Source organism: Podarcis vaucheri (assembly GCF_965113315.1).
Source record: "Podarcis vaucheri genome assembly, chromosome: 2".
In the NCBI taxonomy this organism is placed as follows: Eukaryota; Metazoa; Chordata; class Lepidosauria; order Squamata; family Lacertidae; genus Podarcis; species Podarcis vaucheri.
This window is the reverse complement of record NC_138760.1, coordinates 15,812,212-15,832,638: the sequence shown is the minus strand read 5'-3', so window position 1 is coordinate 15,832,638 and position 20,427 is coordinate 15,812,212. Positions and strand designations below refer to the sequence as shown.

Here is a 20,427-nt window from a genome sequence, read left to right as displayed (position 1 = left end):
GACTCTGTTTACATTCCAGGGATTCCAGGCTATTGGAAGTCTCACGGAAGAAGGGAGACAGGATGTGACGTTACTGGTTTCCTGTTTCCTTTGTTCCGTTGCTCTCTGTTCTCACAGAGAGAGGATGTATTTTTCTTTGCTCTCTGCGTAGCTTAGAAATAAAGCATAGCATGTAGCCAAACCTCTCGTCTCTTCCCTGTGCTGGGAACTCTGCTGAATAGAATGTGCCTTGGAGCCTCATCAAAGGCTCGAGGTCGTTAATTATTCGTCGGAGGCGATTCCGGAGACTCGGCCGGAAAATGGAGCTTTATCAGCTTGGCCGAGTGGAGATTCCGACAGTGGCATGGTAGCAGGTCCAGGGGTGCAGTGTGGGGAGGGCTGGGTCTGCCGTGCCCCTGAGTGCATTTTCTGGAGGGGGAGTGACTAGGCACCCCCACAAGAGGCTGCCATCTTCCTCGTGCCCAGTTGCAGGACATGGGAGTGGAGTGGAGCATCTGCCACCCCTCTCCTATGGAGAGAGGCTGCCAGCCACGCACCTCCATCCCTGGGGCACCCTCTCCAGCCTGGCAGCTCTGGCAGAGAGAGGAGAGTGGGCGCCGTTTCCATACGCTCTGCCCATGAGCAGGCCCTGTGACTTCTTTTGGGGGTGCACACCCCAGTTGAAGCTGCAGGGGAAGTAGCTATGGGGAGGCGGCCCCCACATTGCAGAAGTGCCTAGACCACTTTGATTGCCACCTGCTTGATTTTCCTGAACTCTGAAGGCTGTAGCTCAGTGACACGGCACGTCCGCCATACGGAAGATTTTGCACGCAATTCTCCTACATCTCCACTCAGGTGGCAGGTCTTGAACTTAAGAGAACTACACAGAGTAAGCAAAAAGGGGCTTGACCAGTTGTCCACAGCCTTTTCCAACACGGGACCCACCTTTAACGCAAACATGTGTTTGGGGACCTATTCATTATATACATATTTTTATAATGTGTGTATTGAGGTAGTGCTGGTGTTGAGACCCACCTTAGATCAGGTTTTGACCAATGGGATAGATCAGGAGTAGCCAACGTAGTACCCTGTAAGGTGTTGTTGGAGTCTGACTGCCATCAGTCTCACCCAAAATGGCTAATGGTCAGGGATGCTGGGAATTGTAGTCCAAAGCATCTGGAGCGCATCATGGTGGCTAGTTAAGCCAATGGTTATTAAGACACCTTAATATGTTGACATGCCCCCCCCCAAAAGAACAGAGGTTTGGCAAAAAGCCAGACTGAACACCATGGGCCAAAACTCCTCACTTCAACGTCTAACATGAGTTTGATCATGGAGGAGCCAGGAGGAGCCAGAAGCATCTAGCAGAGTGGCAGCTGCTGCTACAAGATCTGCCAGATATCACCCCAGATGAAGTTTAGCACCCATACATGGAGATGAAATGGAAACCCAAATTCCAGGAAAGGCTCAACAGGGGGCTCCAGAAGAACCTGAAGAAGTGAATTATGAGTATATCTCAGGAGCACAAAAAGAGAGTAGTGTTAAAAAATGGTAGTGTCAACCCAACGATAGAATAGTAGCTTTCGTAGCCCAAGCCTGGGCTGGTCTATGAAAAATGAGTCCAGAGTCATTGGCACATCCAATGTGATTGGCATGTGAGGCCAAGACACCCAAGGGCAACTGAAGTTCCACAAGCAATCATTCCACCAGGAGAGCCAGCACACCAAGTTCCTCCAGTTTTGCTCGGATGATGGCATCCCAGCCCTTGTTGGCCTGGGGGTTGCGAGGCGATGGGTGCATCACCCCCTCGACTCGCACTGGGATCCCAGCAGCCGACAGGGCCTTGCGGGCACGCTGCTCAGCAAAGCGCCCCACGCCGATCACCATGTTGACGCCCAAGAGCTTGACGGCTTCGCATAGAGCGTCGTCACAGACCTGCAAGAGCTGTTCACGCTTGGCGGCCGGCAGGTCGGCCGGAGTCAAGTTGCGCCCGCTGTGAGTAAGAAAGAGAAGCGGGCAGTGGTTGTGAACGAAACAGTGGCGGAAGAACACCTCGGGCCTGGCGCACAGGGAGCGGAAGAAGCCCCAGAAGCGGGCCCCGCTCACCTCCGTCTGGGGGCATTCCAGGCCCCGGATAGGTCTCTTGGGATGCTCCTTTGGTGGCTTCGACACCTGCCCGCAGACCTGGAGCCAGTCTCGGACCAGCTGCACCTCTCCAAAGGGCACCTGCAAGGGAGCAAGAACCATCACATGGGAATCCGGATCTGATGGGAAAGAGTCTGACTCCATAGGCTTTGACAGATCTGCATTTGCTTTAGGACTTCTGTGGGACTCCCAATTTGTCAGAAAAGGCACCCCAAATCAATCTATTTCAGAGAAGAGGGAAGTAAACAAGTTAAAACACAACGTCCTTAGCAAGTAGCCCCAAGAATAGGAGGGTGTCAGGCTTTGGGTAATCTTACCAGTTAGAAACTCTAATAATCACAGCAAGAGAACAAAGAACACATCTCCTAGAAATGGCGGTGCTCCCTATTAAGGATTACACTCCCTTCCGTCTCTATTAATCTACGTCACTCCTACGTCTTGTAATCTGAGTTTGTATCCTCTGTGCTTTGTGTTCTGACACTTTCTGAGTTCTTCTTGACTTTGGGCTGAGTGGGGGGAATGCTGTCCAGAGACTGTGAAACTGATAACCCTCACTCTTCCAGTGTTTCTTCTCCTAGCTGTTCCCCATCCAGTATTTCCCAGCTTCTGCCTTCTGAACTATGTCCCTCTGCAAACCACTGTTCCAAATCTATACTGTCCTCCTGGGAAGATTTAGGAGCAGGAACAGGGGGAAGGGGAGGCTCCCACCATTCAGTGCAGCCCTCCTCAGCACGGTCCCTGACAGCTGTTCAGAGACAAAGAAGACAGCTTCATGGCAAAACCTCCACTAGGGATCTTCACCACAGAGAGAATCCAGATTACTCCATGGGGGTACCACAATTATTTCCTTGCATAGGTGATCAAGATCACCTAAGAAGAGGTCTAGGTCTAATTAGTGCCTGTGAAGACTACATATACCAGAGCAGTAGGCTTCTGAATAACAGCTGCTGGAAATCACAATTGGGGAAGCTGTTGCATTCAGATCCTGCTACCGGGATCCCATAGGCATCAGATTGGCTGCTGTGAGATGATGCTGGACTAAATAGGCCTCTGGCCTCCTCTGGCAGGACTCTTTTATGTTCTTGTGCCACTGCAAGATTCATTTTGGGGGGAAAGCCATATACAGTGGTACCTCAATTTACGAACATAATCTGTTCTGAAAGTCTGTTCTTAAACCCAAAGTGTTCTTAAACCGAGGCGCGCTTTCCCTAACAAGGCCTCTCGTTGCCAGTGCCCTTCCACTGTTTGGCTTCCGTTCTTATACCAAGGTAAAGTTCGCAAACCGGGACACTACTTCCTGTTTTGCGAAGTTCATAAACCAAATAGTTCGTAAACAGGGCTATTCTTAAACTGAGGTACCATTGTATAAATCAGGCATAGGCAAACTCAGCCCTCCAGATGTTTTGGGACTACAACTCCCATCATCCCTGACCACTGGTCCTATTAGCGAGGGATGATGGGAGTTGTAGTCCCAAAACACCTGGAGGGCTGAGTGTGCCTATGCCTTGTATAAATAATAATAATAAATAGGGAAGTCAAGGGTAGATGAATAAAAATGGATGTCTCCTGAGACATGGGGTTTTGGGAATCATTATTCATCTAAGCAGTTTTTCCCAACCTTGGGTCTCCAGCTCTTTTTGGACTACAACTCCCATCATCCCTAGCTAGCAAGACCAGTGGTCAAGGATGATACGAATTGTAGTCCAAAAACAGCTGGAGACCCAAGGTTGGAAAAAACTGATCTTATACCATGGGTGGCATTCAACTCAATTTGCTCTGAGCAGACACACTGAAATCAATGGACCTAGCTTAGTCCTGTTCATTAGTTTCAACAAGACTCCTCTGAGTGAAACTTAATTGACCCCATGAGTCTTACTTCTGTGTAGTAAACATATATAGGATTGTGAGATGAGCTTGCAGGGGACCTGGCTGTGCAACGAAGTCTTTTGCTTCGCAATCCTTAATTGTGAACAACAGTTTTGTGGACAACAGAGACAGGGGCTTCTTCTCTTTTAAATTTTTTATTAAAGTTTTTCTTGGATGGGAGGCAGGCGCTTCCGGTGTAGGCCAGCCAAATACAGACCTCTCCTCCTGTTTTCCAGCTCAGCCCAGCTGCTGCTCTGAAAAGCATCTACCGGTATCTTTTCTTTGGGGAGGGGAGTGGGATAAGCCTTTGTGATGAGAGGCTAATCCATCTATCGTTATCAGACGCTGATCTCCATAAAATTTAACTGCTCACACAGGCCACAAAATGGATTGGGTTTTCAAAAGGCAGGCCAAAGGGAAATAAGAATGAAAGTGACCATGTGTGCGGCACGGAATGGGCTTCTAATGTCATCCGTGGTCTCTCCACTGGAATGCTAAGACTTTGGGATTTAATTCAGTTTTCAAAGAGCATGCAGAATTTCCCAGCCTCTCTAGATAGAACTAGGAAAAAATCCTCTCCGAACATCCTGGAGAGCCTCTGCCAGTCGGTGTAGATAATATGTAGCTAGATCAGTGTTTCCAAAGCGGCTGATATTGCCCCCTGGGGGGGGGGTTGGAATGATCCCGGGGGGAGGTCGTAGCCTGGGGTGCAATTGGGAGGAGTTGATTAAAAATCTGTATGATGGCCTGGAGGCCCATCCAAGCACTCATGTCCATCTCTGCCACCTTCAAATTACTTGAGAGTTCAAGCCAATTGGTATACCCAATTGGCAACCTTTTAGGGTTGGCATTGTCGGTTTACAAATGCCAGTCAATGGGGCTGCTGCCAACTCACGCCTCTGGTTGGCTAGCTTTTATTGAGCCACCCGAGCGCATGGAATTCACGGGTGGGGGTCTAGTGTTATGACCCAACCCAGTTCCAGAAGCCAACTGCTGCTTTAGATCCCTGGATTGTTACTGTAGAATACTCATCTGCCATCGCTCCTAATAAGGCTGCTGGGTCCTAATTACGTGGTGGGTGCTATGTGGAATAGCAGATGAAGAATGTGAAAGACTGATATTCTCTGCCAAGGGAGGAGCAGAAGGCTTATCCTGACATGCTCTTTTCATGTTCCCCGTTGTGGTGAAAGCAGAATAAAAGTGTTATGCACAAAAAAAAAAATAATCATGGGGTGGTGGAAGCATAAAGAAAGAAGAAATAAAATGTTGAAAAACCATTTGTAAATAATAATAATAATAATAATAATAATAATAATAATAATAATAAATTTAGTAACAACAATAATAATAATACCCTGCCCATCTGGCTGGGTTTCCCTAGCCGCTCTGGGCTGCTCCCAACAGAATAAAAAAGCAATAAAATATCAAACATTTAAAACTTCCCTAAACAGGGCTGCCTTCAGATGTCTTCTAAAAGTCAGATAGTTGTTTATTTCCTTGACATCTGATGGGAGGGCGTTCCACAGGGTGGGCGCCACCACCAAGAAGGCCCTCTGCCTGGTTCCCTTTAACCTCACTTCTCGCAGCGAGGGAACCGCCAGAAGGCCCTCAGAGCTGGACCTCAGTGTCCGGGCTGAACAATGGGGCTGGAGACGCTCCTTCAGGTATACTGGGCCGAGGCCGTTTAGGGCGTTAAAGATCAGCACCAACACTTTGAATTTTGCTTGGAAACGTACTTGGAGCCAATGTAGGTCTTTCAAGACCGGTGTTACATGGTCTTGGCGGCCACTCCCAGTCACCAGTCTAGCTGCCGCATTCTGGATCAGTTGTAGTTTCTGGGTCACCTTCAAAGGTAGCCCCACGTAGAGCGCATTGCAGTAGTCCAAGCAAGAGAGAACCAGAGCATGCACCACTCTGGCAAGACAGTCCGCAGGCAGATAGGGTCTCAGCTTGTGTACCAGATAGAGCTGATAAACAGCTGCCCTGGACACAGAATTGACCTGTGACTCCCAGGCTGCGCACCTGGTCCTTCAGGGGCACAGTTACCCATTCAGACCAGGCCCACCTCCTGTCCCCCAAAAACAAAAATGCCACAGCTTCCTCAGCACTTGGCAACGTAGCAGTGGTTACTTCCACCCTGCGGTGGTTCAGGCTGAGCTGGCAGGCTTCACTCTGGCCCGCCTATAGGTTTTCATAGATATCATAGAATTGTAGAGCTGGAAGGGACCTTAAGGATCATCTAGTCCAACCCCCTGCAAGGCAGGAATATGCAGCTATACCGTATGGGGATCGAACTTGCAACCTTGACATTATAAGCACCATGCTCTAACCAACTGAGCTATAAACAATTTTGTAATTTGAAGCTTCAAGGTGTCTTATTTACAAGAACATCTTTCTTTACTATGCTGTAGGACAGGCGTCAGCAAACTTTTTCAGCAGGGGGCCGGTCCACTGTTCCTCAGACCTTGTGGGGGCCCGGACTATATTTTGAAAAAATAAATAAATGAACGAATTCCTATGCCCCACAAATAAACCAGAGATGCATTTTAAATAAAAGCACACATTCTACTCATGTAAAAACACACTGCTTCCTGGACCGTCTGCAGGCCGGATTGAGAAGGCGCGTGGGCCGGCCCCCAAGCCTTAGTTTGCCTACCCATGCTGTAGGATGTAGGTATGTAGAAATAAGGTAAGGTAAAGGGACCCCTGACCATTAGGTCCAGTCATGGCTGACTCTGGGGTTGCGGTGCTCATCTCACTTTATTGGCCGAGGGAGCCGGCGTACAGCTTCTGGGTCATGTGGCCAGCATGACTAAGCTGCTTCTGGCAAACCAGAGCAGCACACAGAAATGCCGTGTACCTTCCCGCTGGAGCGGTACCTATTTACTTGCACTTTGATGTGCTTTTGAACTGCTAGGTTGGCAGGAGCAGGGACTGAGCAACTGAGCTTCTCCGAACTGCTGACCTTCTGATCAGCAAGTCCTAGGCTCTGTGGTTTAACCCACAGCGCCACCCGCGTCCCTTGTATGTAGAAATACAGATACATAAAAGAACGCAAATTTGTCACTGCATCTTTCTGTTCGTTTGCTTACAGAAGGTAGATTTCCAGGGGGGCACTGAGTGCTTCCCCCCCCAAAAAAAGGGGGTGGTAGGCCAAATAAGTTTGGGAACTTCTGAGCTAGATAGAACAATGGTCTGATCTTCAGCACCTTTGTCTCAGGGTGCTGAAGATTTTGCTAGAGCCACCCCACACCCCACCCCATTATAATTCCTAGGATTCCTCAGAAGGAGGAGGAATGACTATTAAACCAGCTTGTCTGCGGTGTGGGCAGACCACAGGAAACAGAAGCAGTTGTTTTACTGTGATCTCTGGACTAATTCCTCTGTTATCATAGCTTAAGTTAAAGAAAGCTCTGAACAGCTTTCCCCCCACCCCACCCCACCCCACCACCCGCTGACCTTTAACAGAGTTGTGTCTACATCCACATCGTAGAGCTAACTGCTTCTAGCATCACGGGGGTGCGGGGGTGAATCAGTCAGTTTACACCTACCCACCCACTCATGTTTAAGCTAGGTCTTCGCAATATCGCAGCAAGCACTTTGCCACCCTATCAATTTCCCTAATCCTCTCCTTTCCTGACTCAGCATCAAAGCAGACGCGAAGCTATTTGTCTGGATGTTGACTCCGCTACGATGGGACAAGTCAGGACACCCCAGTTCCACCCACGAGGCCCAAGCCACGTACAGGAAACTAGAGATATAACAAGGAAGAGTTCTTCAGCAGAGAAGTATCTACGCTGGAATCGTGCAGTTCGCACACAAGAGCTAGCCAGGAAGCCTTCCTCTCACCTGGGGTCATTTTAGTACCACCCACCATCATCTAGCTACCACTGAGTTCCTTTTCACAGGCAGGCAACCTGATCAGCGCTGGAGGCCCCACCATCGAAACGAGTTAGAGAGCCGCTGTGATTTTATGTTATACCTATATCTAGCTGCTGTGGTTTTCAACAACAACAACAACCTTTAGCACACCAGGGGCTTACACTGCCATTGCTGGACTCAAACCCATACATTTCCCAAATCTGCAGCACATAAAATGAACTGGGTTTCACTCCAATGCTAGTCCTACTCTGAGTAGACCCATTAAAATTAATGAACCTCAGTTAGTCATGTCTTTTAATTTTAATGGGTCTGTTCTGAGTAGGACTAGCGCTGGATGGAACCTGTGTTTTTAAAAAAAATGTTTTTATTAAAGGATTTTCATAGATAGCAAGGGTACTTACAACATCTCTGTTTTCAATTCATAGCGTCCTTTCTGCAGGTCAGTTACATTCGGTGTGGGACACTGCTGTCATATACATTAACCTGTTTCTTGTTAGTTAAATCTGGAGCCACATTTCATTCTTAAAAACACAGACTCCCCTTATAGAATGCTTTATTTATGGAGCTTCCACAGTGCTGTGATTTTGCCACTGGGCAGCTGCTCTGGGAAGGCACACCAGAAGCCGTAACTCGTGTAAATCCGCAAGGGGTGATCTCAATTAGGGGCAGGTAATTCAATCTCATGGAATACGGGTGGCGTTGTGGTCTAAACCACTGAGCTTTGGGCTTGCCGATCAGAACTTCGGCGGTTCGAATCCCCATGATGGGGTGAGCTCGCTTTGCTCTGTCCCAGCTTCTGCCAACCTAGCAGTTTGAAAGCACGTTAAATTGCAAGTAGATAAATAGGTACTGCCCGGCGGGAAGGTAAATGGCCTTTCCGTGCACTACTCTGGTTTCGTCGGAAGTGGTTTAGTTATGCCGGCTATATGACCTGGAAAAACTTTCTGCAGACAAACATCGGCTCCCTCGGCCAATAAAGCAAGATGAGCACCACAACCTCCAGAGTTGTTAGCAAGAGTTGTTAAAGGGGTCCTGTAAAGGTAAAGGGACCCCTGACCATTAGGTCTGGTCGCGGACGACTCTTGGGTTGCGGCGCTCATCTCGCTTTATTGGCCGAGGGAGCTGGCGTACAGCTTCCAGGTCATGTGGCCAGCACGACTAAGCCGCTTAGTCAGCAAAGACCAGGAACCAGAGCAGCGCACGGAAACGCCGTTTACCTTCCCGCCGGAGTTGTACCTATTTATCTACTTGCACTTTAACGTGCTTTCGAACTGCTAGGTTGGCAGGAGCTGGGACAGAGCAATGGGAGCTCACCCCGTCGCGGGGATTCGAACCGCCAACCTTCTGATTGGCAAGCCCTAGGCTCTGTGGGTCCTTTACCTTTTTTAATTCAATCTCTCCTGATTGGTTAGCAAAATCACCTGCTCTCAGAGAAAGCCAGTTGGGAGGAGGAATGGCTGGAAGTGGTTCATAGTTTTTTGGGTTTTTAAAATTCCATTACAGTGGTGCCTCGCAAGACGAAATTAATCCGTTCCGCGAGTCTCTTCGTCTTGCGGTTTTTTCGTCTTGCGAAGCACGGCTATTAGCGGCTTAGCGGCTATTAGCAGCTTAGCGGCTATTAACGGCTTAGCGGCTTTAAGAAAAAGGAAACAAACTCGCAAGAACTCGCAAGACGTTTCGTCTTGCAAAGCAAGCCCATAGGGAAATTCGTCTTGCGGAACGACTCAAAAAATGGAAAACTCTTTCGTCTTGCACATTTTTCGTCTTGCGAGGCATTCGTCTTGAGAGGTACCACTGTACCTTCCTTCTTCTGGCACACTAGCAGGTCTTGCAAGCCACACCAGTGGATCCCTGCCATACCGTTTGGAAATGGCTGGCATCTTGCAAAATGTGCTTATTCTGAAAGAGTTGCCCAGAAATGTGGTGAATGGATCATTTTGCTTGTGGAGATATGAGCAGTCCCAGCCCATTGCACAGAGAACTGCATTCTGCAAATGGGGCAGCAAAGACCAGGAACAAAGTAAGCAGCTGCTACAATGGTTTGTCCTGCCTTTACTACTGACCACATTGCAAGGATGTCTGGGACTGCTCCTATGGGCATGTCTGCACAGACAGTGTTTAAGGCTCCAATTTCATACACTCTTACCTGAGACTCCTTTGAACTTAGTGGGGCTTACTTCTCGGTTAGATGTGCATAGGGTTGCCCTGCAGCTCAGCCCCAAGTCAGCTGCAGAAAAGCCTTGATATGACTGTCAGTTACTCCATTTGTAATATGTATGGGCCTTGTGTATATGGCAGAGGACTTTGGGCTGGCCCTACCCTTAGGCAAAGCTAGGCGTTCACCACAGGCAACAGATTTTGGGCATCATGCAAGTTGTAAGTTATTATCACTGTACAGTGGTACCTTGGGTTACAGACACTTCAGGTTACAGGCGCTTCAGGTTACAGACTCTGCTAACCCAGAAATAGTACCTCAGGTTAAGAACTTTGCTTCAGGATGAGAACAGAAATTGTGCTTCAGCAGTGCAGCGGCAGCGGGAGGCCCCATTAGCTAAGTGGTACCTCAGGTTAAGAACAGTTTCAGGTTAAGAACGGACCTCCAGAACAAATTAAGTTCTTAACCTGAGGTACCACTGTACTTTTAGTGCCAGGGAGGGCAAAATGGGGATCTTCTGCCTCAGAAAACTTGGCTAGTCTCTTGACTTGATGGGGAGCCAAAGACACGGGCCTGAGCTATTTGTTAAAGTTGATCCACATACTAGGCCTTGAAGTCTCATCCGAATATCCTTCCCACTAATCCCGGATGCCTGGAGTCTTGTTGCAACTGCTTCCAAGTACTAAAAACAGCACTCTGAACATGTTCAAAGGCCCTCGCTTTCCTACTATTACTACAAGTGGCCCAGGGCAGCCTTAAATAAGAGCTTACGAGGTGAAGCCCTGATGCAGATTAAGTTGCAAATCCTGTCAAGCTCAAATTACTCTCCCCCACCTCGGCTTGCCTTCTTACCCCAGTCTGGGCCATTCCAAAAGGCCCTGGGTTCATACCAAGAAACAGCACCTCCTTGCGGAACCGGCAGTATCGGCGCACGTAATCTTCGTGGGGCTCCCAGGCGTATTCCAAGGGGTTGTAAACATACTCGCCGGGCTCGAGGAAGCTGAGCTCGTTCAGGCGGAGGGTCTGCTCTCGCTCTATGCGTAGAAACTGATCGGCCAAACCATCGCCCTCGAAAAAGCTCACTGGAGCCTCTGAGGAGTTCATCGGAGCTCTGCCTGGTAAATGAGAAAAGCAGAGGTTGGATGGCCATCTGCCATGGATGATGATGATGATAATAATAATAATAATAATAATAATAATAATAATAATAATAATTTATACCCCGCCCATCTTGCTGAGTTTCCCCAGCCACTCTGGGCGGCTCCCAATCAAGTATTAAAAACAATACAGCGTTAAATATTAAAAACTTCCCTGAACAGGGCTGCCTTCAGATGTCTTCTAAAGATAGGATAGCTACTTATTTCCTTCACATCTGAAGGGAGGGTGTTCCACAGGGTGGGTGCCACTACCAAGAAGGCCCTCTGCCTGGTTCCCTGTAACCTCACTTCTCGCAATGAGGGAACCGCCAGAAGGCCCTCGGAGCTGGATCTCAGTGTCCGGACTGAACAATTGGGGTGGAGACGCTCCTTCCTTTATTGCAGGGGGGTTAAACTAGATGACCCTCAGGGTTTCTTTCAACTCTACAATTCTATGATTCCTGGGCCGGAGAATGGATGGCTGAGTCGTGGGATATGGGCTATACAGCTATGATACAGATACCCACATTAGGTTCCACATTCTGCTGGTGGGATGTGCGTTCTTTGGAGGCAGATCAAGCCAGCCTAATTTCTCACTGGATCACAAGCACATCAGCACAAAGGTCTTCATAAAGACCTTGGCAGCTTTAACAAGTGAAATGTACCCTGAGTGGTAAGGGACGTGGGTGGCGCTGTGGGTTAAACCACAGAGCCTATGGCTTCCCGATCAGAAGGTCAGTGGTTCGAATCCCCACAAGGGGGTGAGCTCCCGTTGCTCGGTCCCTGCTCCTGCCAACCTAGCAGTTTGAAAGCATGTCAAAGTGCAAGTAGATAAATAGGTACCGCTCCGGCAGGAAGGTAAACGGCGTTTCCGTGCGCTGCTCTGGTTCGCCAGAAGCAGCTTAGTCATGCTGGCCACATGACCCAGAAGCTGTACGCCGGCTCCCTCGGCCAATAAAGCGAGATGAGCGCTGCAACCCCAGAGTCATCCACAAATGGACCTAATGGTCAGGGGTCCCTTTACCTTTTACCCTGCGTTTTACCTTAACAACTCATGCCTGTGCGTTTTTTGGCTATGGGCCCTAACCAGTGAATGCATTCATTGCCCACTCACATATGAAACTCCTAGAGACCCTGGGATAAGAGGGCAGGAATCTGTACACTGAAGAACGACAACACTAGTAACTGTAAATTAACATGGCATTCCTGCACAAGAAAACAAAGCAAGTTTGGGTAGGAATAATAATAATAATTGTTGTTGTTTACACCCTGCCCATCTGGTTGGGTTTCCCCAGCCACTCTGGGCAGCTCCCAACAGAATATTAAAAACAAGATAAAAATCAAACACTAAAAACTCCCCTAAGCAGGTCTGCCTTCAGATATCTTCTAAAAGTCGGATAGCTGTTTATTTCCTTGACATCTGATGGGAGGGTGTTCCACAGGGAGGGTGCCACTATTGAGAAGGCCCTCTGCCTGGTTCCCTGGAACAGGCAAGAGACCATAGTTCAGAGGAAGAGTACTTGCTTTGCAGGCAAAGCTTCTCATGTTCAATGATGGGATCTCAGTATTTAAAAAGGCTCTCGGGTAGCACACTATGTAAAAGCCTCTCTGCTTAAGAACTGTTGCTAGAGCCAGAGGATAATAGAATACAGTGATACCTCGGGTTACATACCCTTCAGGTTACATACGCTTCAGGTTACAGACTCCGCTAACCCAGAAATAGTGCTTCAGGTTAAGAACTTTGCTTCAGGATGAGAACAGGTATTGTGCTCCGGCAGCACGGCAGCAGCAGGAGGCCCCATTGGCTAAAGTGGTGCTTCAGGTTAAGAACAGTTTCAGGTTAAGTACGGACCTCCGAGTACTTAACCCGAGGTACCACTGAAATGGGCAAATAGTCTGACCTTGTAGAAGGCAGCTTTCTATGTTCCTGACAGGTATTAGAATGCAGGGAGTATCCAGGTAAATAGGGAAGGCTGCAGCATTTGCACACACGTGAAATAAAATAAATTCTGTTCTTGCTCCACTTACCTGGCTGAGTCTTTTCTTGAGAAGCCAGGAGACACCCCTAGAAGCACACCCCCAACACTTGGCTTCAGCAACGTGGCAGCATGTCATGAAACTGTTTCTTATCACCCACTGAAGTGCTCTGTTGAAATCAACAGGGAAACATGATGGTTTGATTTTTCGAAAGCTATTTTGGCTCCAGCATTTTACTTTAACGGGATATTTTTACATTATATTCAATTAGTACTGGAGCACTTGACTTTTAGTAGTGTTTTAAAATAACGCTTTGAAGGCTTTTCATGTTGTAAGGTGTTAAATTGTATTTTATTACGCCTGACCTGTGGCTTATAAACAAACCACTTTGGGGTAATGTGCTTTTTTAAAATAAAAAAAAAGCAGTGCACAAGTTTACTAAATAAAACTATTTCCCAATGTGAAAACACAGAAACTATTAAATATGGTCTTGCCTTGTGACAATGGCTGGTAGTTCTTTGTTTCACCTTAAGATAAATCATATCCTTTGTTTCAGAAATTTCATAACAGCATCTTCACTGAGGTTTTGCTATGATGTGAATGAATTTCAGTTTGTTCATACAGTGTAAAGTGAGAAAGTTTGTCATTTAAACCACCTTAAGTAGGTAAAAAGGGGACGCGGGTGGTGCTGTGGGTTAATCCGCAGAGCCTAGGACTTGCCGATCAGAAGATCGGCAGTTCGAATCCCCGCAACGGAGTGAGCTCCCGTTGCTCGGTCCCTGCTCCTGCCAACCTAGCAGTTCGAAAGCACGTCAAAATGCAAGTAGATAAATAGGTACCACTCCGGCAGGAAGGTAAACGGCATTTCCGCGCACTGCTCTGGTTCACCAGAAGTGGCTTAGTCATGCTGGCCACATGACCCAGAAGCTGTCTGCAGACAAACGCCGGCTCCCTTGGCCAGTAAAGTGAGATGAGCGCCGCAACCTCAGAGTCGGTCACGACTGGACCTAATGGTCAGGGGTCCCTTTACCTTTAAGTAAGTAAAGGTTTGCTAATTTTTTCTGGAAGAATGGTTTAACATCTGCATACAATAGGGAGAAATGCAACAGATATCACTTTCTCCAATTGCTCCAGCTCCATGGTAGGAAATAGTATCACCAGTTGAATTTCTGCCCACCATACACGTGTTTAAAGCACTTGGAGGGGGTCATGGAGTAGCAAGCTGAAACTGGTTGACCATCCTATCCAACTACCCCTTGAAGCAGAATTCAGACCAAACTCCACCTGCCTGTTTTCCCTTATCTTCTCCAACCACCCAGTCTCTTATAAGCCTGCCTCGTAAATGGTAAAACTCGGTATGTCACGCCTCAATCCATTGCAGCCTATTCCTTAACAGCCTTATTTCTTACCCCACCGAGTGGATGAGCGATTTCTATCATAGCTCTGCTTACAAGTGAACCAGGCGAGGCCTCCAAATATATTCCTCCATGGGGAATGTTCATTTTATTGCCTTTTTTATTACCATAATTAGTAAAGCATTCACTCAAGATACAAAACATTACTGTAAATAACCTATAAATGCTCTGTGCTGTGATTAAAGAAAGACAACCACCTCCACACGTGTGCTCACTTGCAATCTTGGAGAGAGAGAGAGAAAATAAAACTCAAGAGCCACAATTCAGGAGAGAGAAAATTAGCTCACAAAGGGCTCGCTGGCAGGTGAATACTAGGAGTCTGAACGTTCACTGGGCCATGAGCCAGGCTCTTTGCTCCTGCTCTGTGTGCCCCTTTGCCTCCAAAATAATTCCACATTTGCATCCCCCAAACTCAAAGGTATGTAAACTAAATGATACCGAGAGTTGACAAGTTGATTTTACATAGTGCCGCACTCTGCACCGAATCTAGGATCAGATTTGGAGCTTTTGCAGGATCTAGAACAGGGATGGAGCACCCATGGCCGAACAGATGTTGCTGAACTACATATCCCATCATCTCTGACCGTTGGCCATGCTGGCTGGAGCTGATAGGAGCTGGAGTTCGACCACATCTGGTGACACACAGCTGCCCCGTTCCTAGTCTAGATTGTTTTTAGCAAGGAATCATACGGCAGCAGTAGGGTAGCACTGACCAATCAAACAGTCCAAGCACTCAGTTGGGGCGGCAGAAAAGGAAACGATCTGAGAGACACTCAGGGGTGCACTATGCAGGGGCCTCTCTCTACAACATTTGAACCATACTCCCCAAGTTTTTAGTTTCCCAATTAAAAGAAAACATTATCTACCCTCTTTACTTAGTAAATTGTTGTTGTTTAGTCATTTAGTCGTGTCCGACTCTTCGTGACCCCATGGACCAGAGCACGCCAGGCACTCCTGTCTTCCACTGCCTCCTGCAGTTTGGTCAAACTCATGCTGAACACTGTCCAACCATCTCATCCTCTGTCGTCCCCTTCTCCTTGTGCCCTCCATCTTTCCCAACATCAGGGTCTTTTCCAGGGAGTCTTCTCTTCTCATGAGGTGGCCAAAGTATTGGAGCCTCAGCTTCAGGATCTGTCCTTCCAGGGAGCACTCAGGGCTGATTTCCTTCAGAATGGAGAGGTTTGATCTTCTTGCAGTCCATGGGACTCTCAAGAGTCTCCTCCAGCACCATAATTCAAAAGCATCAATTCTTTGGCGATCAGCCTTCTTGATGGTCCAGCTCTCACTTCCACACATCACTACTGGGAAAACCATAGCTTTTACTATACGCACCTTTGTTGGCAAGGTGATGTCTCTACTTAGTAAATATATAGTGGCAAACAAGTTGACGGCACACTGCTCAGGTCATTACTAAGAAATCTGCCTAATGCCCTTCTGCTGTTGTTGGCACTGCTTTTCCCATCATCTCTGGGGAATAATTCACTTTTGAATGTACTCACTATACACACTTCCCTGCCACTCTTACTCATGCCTCTTCATGGTTTTCCCCAAAGAATTCTAGGATCTGTAGTTAGTTTAGGATGCTGAAAGTTGTTCCTTCCAAGAGCTACAGTTCCCAGAGTTCTTCTGGGAACAAAATAGGGGCCTCCTAACAAATCTCAGCACCCTTAACAAACCACAACTCACACAATAGCCTGGGGGAAGCCAGGGTTGTTTAATGTGGCCTCATAGCTCTTTAGATGTATGGCATGAATGTGACCTTAGAATTCAGCAGGGAAGAGAATGGGGAAATACTAGGGTTGGTTGACTCTGCCTATTGTTGGCTGTGGTTACGTCTGCCATTGGTTCTGGCTGCACCTCTTGTTTGTCTCCCCGACTTCTGCTCTGCCACTCTCAATGGGCACTGCCCACCACTGGTAATAGGGCTCTTGCCCATTAGAGTTGCAAAACTGCACCCAATTTTGCTTGTTTCACATCACCACCTGCAGGCAGGAACATCCACCCCCCTGTCTGAAGAACACTGGCCGAGAAGATTTATTATTATTATATTATTATTATTATTATTATTATTATTATTATTATTATTATTATTACCCCGCCCATGGATCAACCATACCAGACCCTCCAAGTGTCCGTATTTTCCAGTCCCAGATTTACAGAAGCTGCCCCGGTTTCTGACTTGATCCCAGAATGTCTCCACTTTTCCTTAAAGGTAAAGGGACCCCTGACCATTAGGTCCAGTCGTGGCCAACTCTGGGGTTGCAGCGCTCATCTCGCTTTATTGGCCGAGGGAGCCAGCATACAGCTTCCGGGTCATGTGGCCAGCATGACTAAGCCACTTCTGGCGAACCAGAGCAGCGCACGGAAACGCCGTTTACCTTCCCGCCGGAGCGGTACCTACTTATCTACTTGCACTTTGACGTGCTTTCGAACTGCTAGGTTGGCAGGAGCAGGGACCGAGCAACGGGAGCTCACCCCGTCGTGGGGATTTGAACTGGCAACCTTCTGATCGGCAAGTCCTAGGCTCTGTGGTTTAACGCACACCGCCACCCACATCCCTTCACTTTTCCTTAGGATGTCCCTATTTTCATTGAAGGGTATGCAGTTATGCAACCCCTGAGCAAAGGAGATAAGTAACTAAACAACGTTTAGAAGTCATCTGAAGGAGATAGACAGATAGATAGATAGATAGATAGATAGATAAGATGGAAGCTGCCCAGAGTGGCTAGGGAAACCCACTCAGATGGGTGAGGTAATAATAATAATAATAATAATAATAATAATAATAATAATAATAATAATGGAATAGGTGTCCCAATTTTCATTGGAGAAATGTTGGAGGGTAAGGTATACAGTGCTGAGACTGAGGCTTGATTGATCTATTGGGACCACAGCAGGGCACTGCAGTGATGAATGGAAGTCCTAACCGCCGCGCCGCCCTGCTCATGGGCAAGATGCTTTTTGCACTGTCAGCTATCCATGGTCTTCCTAGGCAGCCCTGCACTAATGAAACCTTCTGTCATGCTGCTACAAATACCCACACTCCCATCATGCCTGCCTGCCATGCAGGTCGGTACATTTCTGGTCATGCAGGCACAACTCCTGTCTGCATAGACATTGTTTTCCAAAGCAACCATGAGGACCGGGCGCTTGGTCTTTCAATAAACTGAACATTCAAGAGTCTCACAGTGCTCTCCTAAAGAGACCATGCTTCCCCCTTGATCACAGTCAGCTACGTTTTGGGTGGGTGGGTGGGGAACACTGCAAAGGGGAAAGGAGCAAATCCAAAAATTATCTGGGAGGAAAGGGAGACCCACCTGCCCCACCCTTTCCTCGGAGGGGCAGTGTGTGAAAATGGGGCCCTCCCTCTCCTTAGCCTTATTTCAAATCCTCAGAAGGAACGTCATCTCATAAAAGCCGTGGCTGCTGAGAGATTTAATTGCCTTGCCAACTGCACGGGGTGTAAATCTACGAAGCTCCGGATGTTAACAGCCTGAGAACTCTATGCTCCCAGAGCACAAATTAACAGCATCCCATTCGCAGCCAGTGGCGTCCCAGCATGCCTGAGCATTTAACAAGGGGCTGGGGAGAAGGGGGTGGGGAGCAGGAGGGCATCTCCCCTACAAAGGGTCATTCAAGGGGTTGCATTTCCTCAGCAGGTGAATAGGATTGTCCTGGTCTCAAGTTTCTACAGTAAAACTTCCCGGCGATCCTTCTATACCCCTCACAGGAGCACGTTCACATTCTCAGTGTTCCAGATGAGAAGTACCATATTTTTCGCTCTATAAGACACACCAGACCACAGGACGCACCTACTTTTTGGAGGAGGAAAACAAGAAAAAAATATTCTGAATCTCAGAAGCCAGAACAGCAAGAGGGATCGCTGCGCAGCAAAAGCAGCGATCCCTCTTGCTGTTCTGGCTTCCGGGATAGCTGCGCAGCCTGCATTTGCTCCATAAGATGCACACACATTTCCCCTTACTTTTTAGGAGAGAAAAAGTGAGTCTTATAGAGCAAAAAATATGGTACCCTTTAAAATTGGAGAAGTGGAGAGAAAGAACACTTTGGTCATCTTTTTATGATCAGATTTGAAGTCATCATCCACGACATGCCCTCCTAGTGCTAATGGGTTTGTTGGTTTATTCCATTTGTATCCCACAGCCTCACAACCACCCTGTGAGGTAGGTTCGGCTGACTGACCGACGGGCACAAGGTTACCCTGTGAGTTTTACAGCTGAGCAGGGATTTGAACCCTGGTCTCCATTGTTTGGGACGTGGGTGGCGCTGTGGGTTAAACCACAGAGCCTAGGACTTGCTGATCAGAAGGTCGGTGGTTCGAATCCCCGTGACAGGGTGAGCTCCCGTTGTTCGGTCCCTGCTCCTGCCAACCTAGCAGTCAAAAGCACGTCAAAGTGCAAGTAGATAAATAGGTACCACTCCGGCGGGAAGGTAAACGGCGTTTCTGTGCGCTGCCCTGGTTCTCCAGAAGCAGCTTAGTCATGCTGGCCACATGACCCGGAAGCTGTATGCCAGCTCCCTCAGCCAATAAAGCGAGATGAGTGCCGCAACCCCAGAGTCAGTCATGACTGGACCTAATGGTCAGGGGTCCCTTTACCTTTACCTCCCAGGTATTATCCTAGCCCTCTGGCCACTAACCCACAACAGGCATGGCAACTAACTTAGCATGGCACTGAATCTACAGTTGCCACTCTTTTTATGGATAGAGGCAGGTGAAGCTTTACCTGTTGTATTTGTGCCAGCTGTGTTGCTCTTAAAAGCACAGGGCCTCTGTCCAATTAAAAAAAAAAGTGGCAGCTGTTTTGCACCTAGAACCAGAGCTGTATTTGTTCAATGCCACTGAAGGAACACCAACTCTGTACAGTACCTTAAGGAGAAAGAGCTCACAATTGCACCAGTATCCCCTGAGATTTTCCATTCATTGGTTAAGTTTTTACAACTGGAAATGATAGCAGCAGGGACTTAATATTTGTATACTATAATAAAAAATGTATAGATTTGCGATATCCATGACCAATTTCACACATGCCACAAAGCACAATCGACACCCCCAGCCCCCTGTTGGAATGCATGTGTGCGTGTGCTTGTAATCAGATTTTTAAAACTGATTGATGGACATGAAGGAATGTGGATTTTAAATGGTATTTCAACCATCCAGTCCCCCAGTCTGGTCTCTGGTGAAACTGATAACTTTGGGGGAAATCTTTTGACAATTTCACTGGTGGGGTTGTTGTTTTCCCTGCCCCACCCCCACCCTTTAAAATAAACACACACACACAAAGCCATCTCTGGTGCATAAGACGCTATTTTAAGTTTTCAAAAGACGGTGCATCACCACTGACATTATAAGTCACTAACCTCCCAGCTGCAGTTCTGCCAGAAGGAAGGAAAAGGAAAGTTGAAAGAAATCAGCATTGGGTGAAGTTGACAAGCTTTCTCCAACCTTGTCTATTTTCACCAGAGAGGGGTATATAGAGCATTTTCAGGCATTTACTTTTTTTATCAGAACTCTCAGGCTGAACTGCTACTGTCAGTGAGGAAAAGACCGAAAACAATATTGAGCACAGCACTCTGCTCCATGAGAATATAATTCTTTATCTTCTTCTTTTTTAATGCTTCTAGCTCTCATGGGTATATGGCCAATATCTGATCCAATCAACCTTCATTTTTTTAAAGCCATGTTTCTAGCACTCATGGTTCAACATGCATTGCAGGGGGGGTTAGACTAGATGACCCTTGGGTTCCCTTCCAACCCTATGATTCTGGGATTCTATGAACATTTGGTTAAAAAAATCTCAAAAGCCAGAGGAGCTGCTGATCAAGATTTGCAGGAGGGAACAAGCAGAAATTCAAT

General features: G+C 47.6%; 1 protein-coding gene across 5 annotated transcripts in view; it reads right to left on the bottom strand.

Annotated features, from left to right (window-relative positions):
- Positions 1 to 518: 518 nt before the first annotated feature.
- Positions 519 to 20,427, bottom strand: part of SMUG1 (single-strand-selective monofunctional uracil-DNA glycosylase 1) — a 212,714-nt gene continuing 192,805 nt past the window's right edge. For 3 of the 5 annotated variants that reach the window (XM_082212862.1, XM_082212860.1, XM_082212861.1), the window contains exons 2-4: positions 13,192 to 13,309; positions 10,880 to 11,142; positions 519 to 2,205 (exon numbers count right to left, since the gene is read on the bottom strand). In XM_082212862.1, coding sequence (XP_082068988.1) covers positions 1,678 to 2,205; positions 10,880 to 11,131 — 780 coding nt within the window. In that variant the 5' untranslated portion in view covers positions 11,132 to 11,142; positions 13,192 to 13,309 and the 3' untranslated portion in view covers positions 519 to 1,677. Of the gene's footprint in view, positions 2,206 to 10,879; positions 11,143 to 13,191; positions 13,310 to 15,421; positions 15,442 to 20,427 lie in introns of those variants that run through there. The other 2 variants (XM_082212863.1, XM_082212864.1) reach the window with 2 other exon arrangements.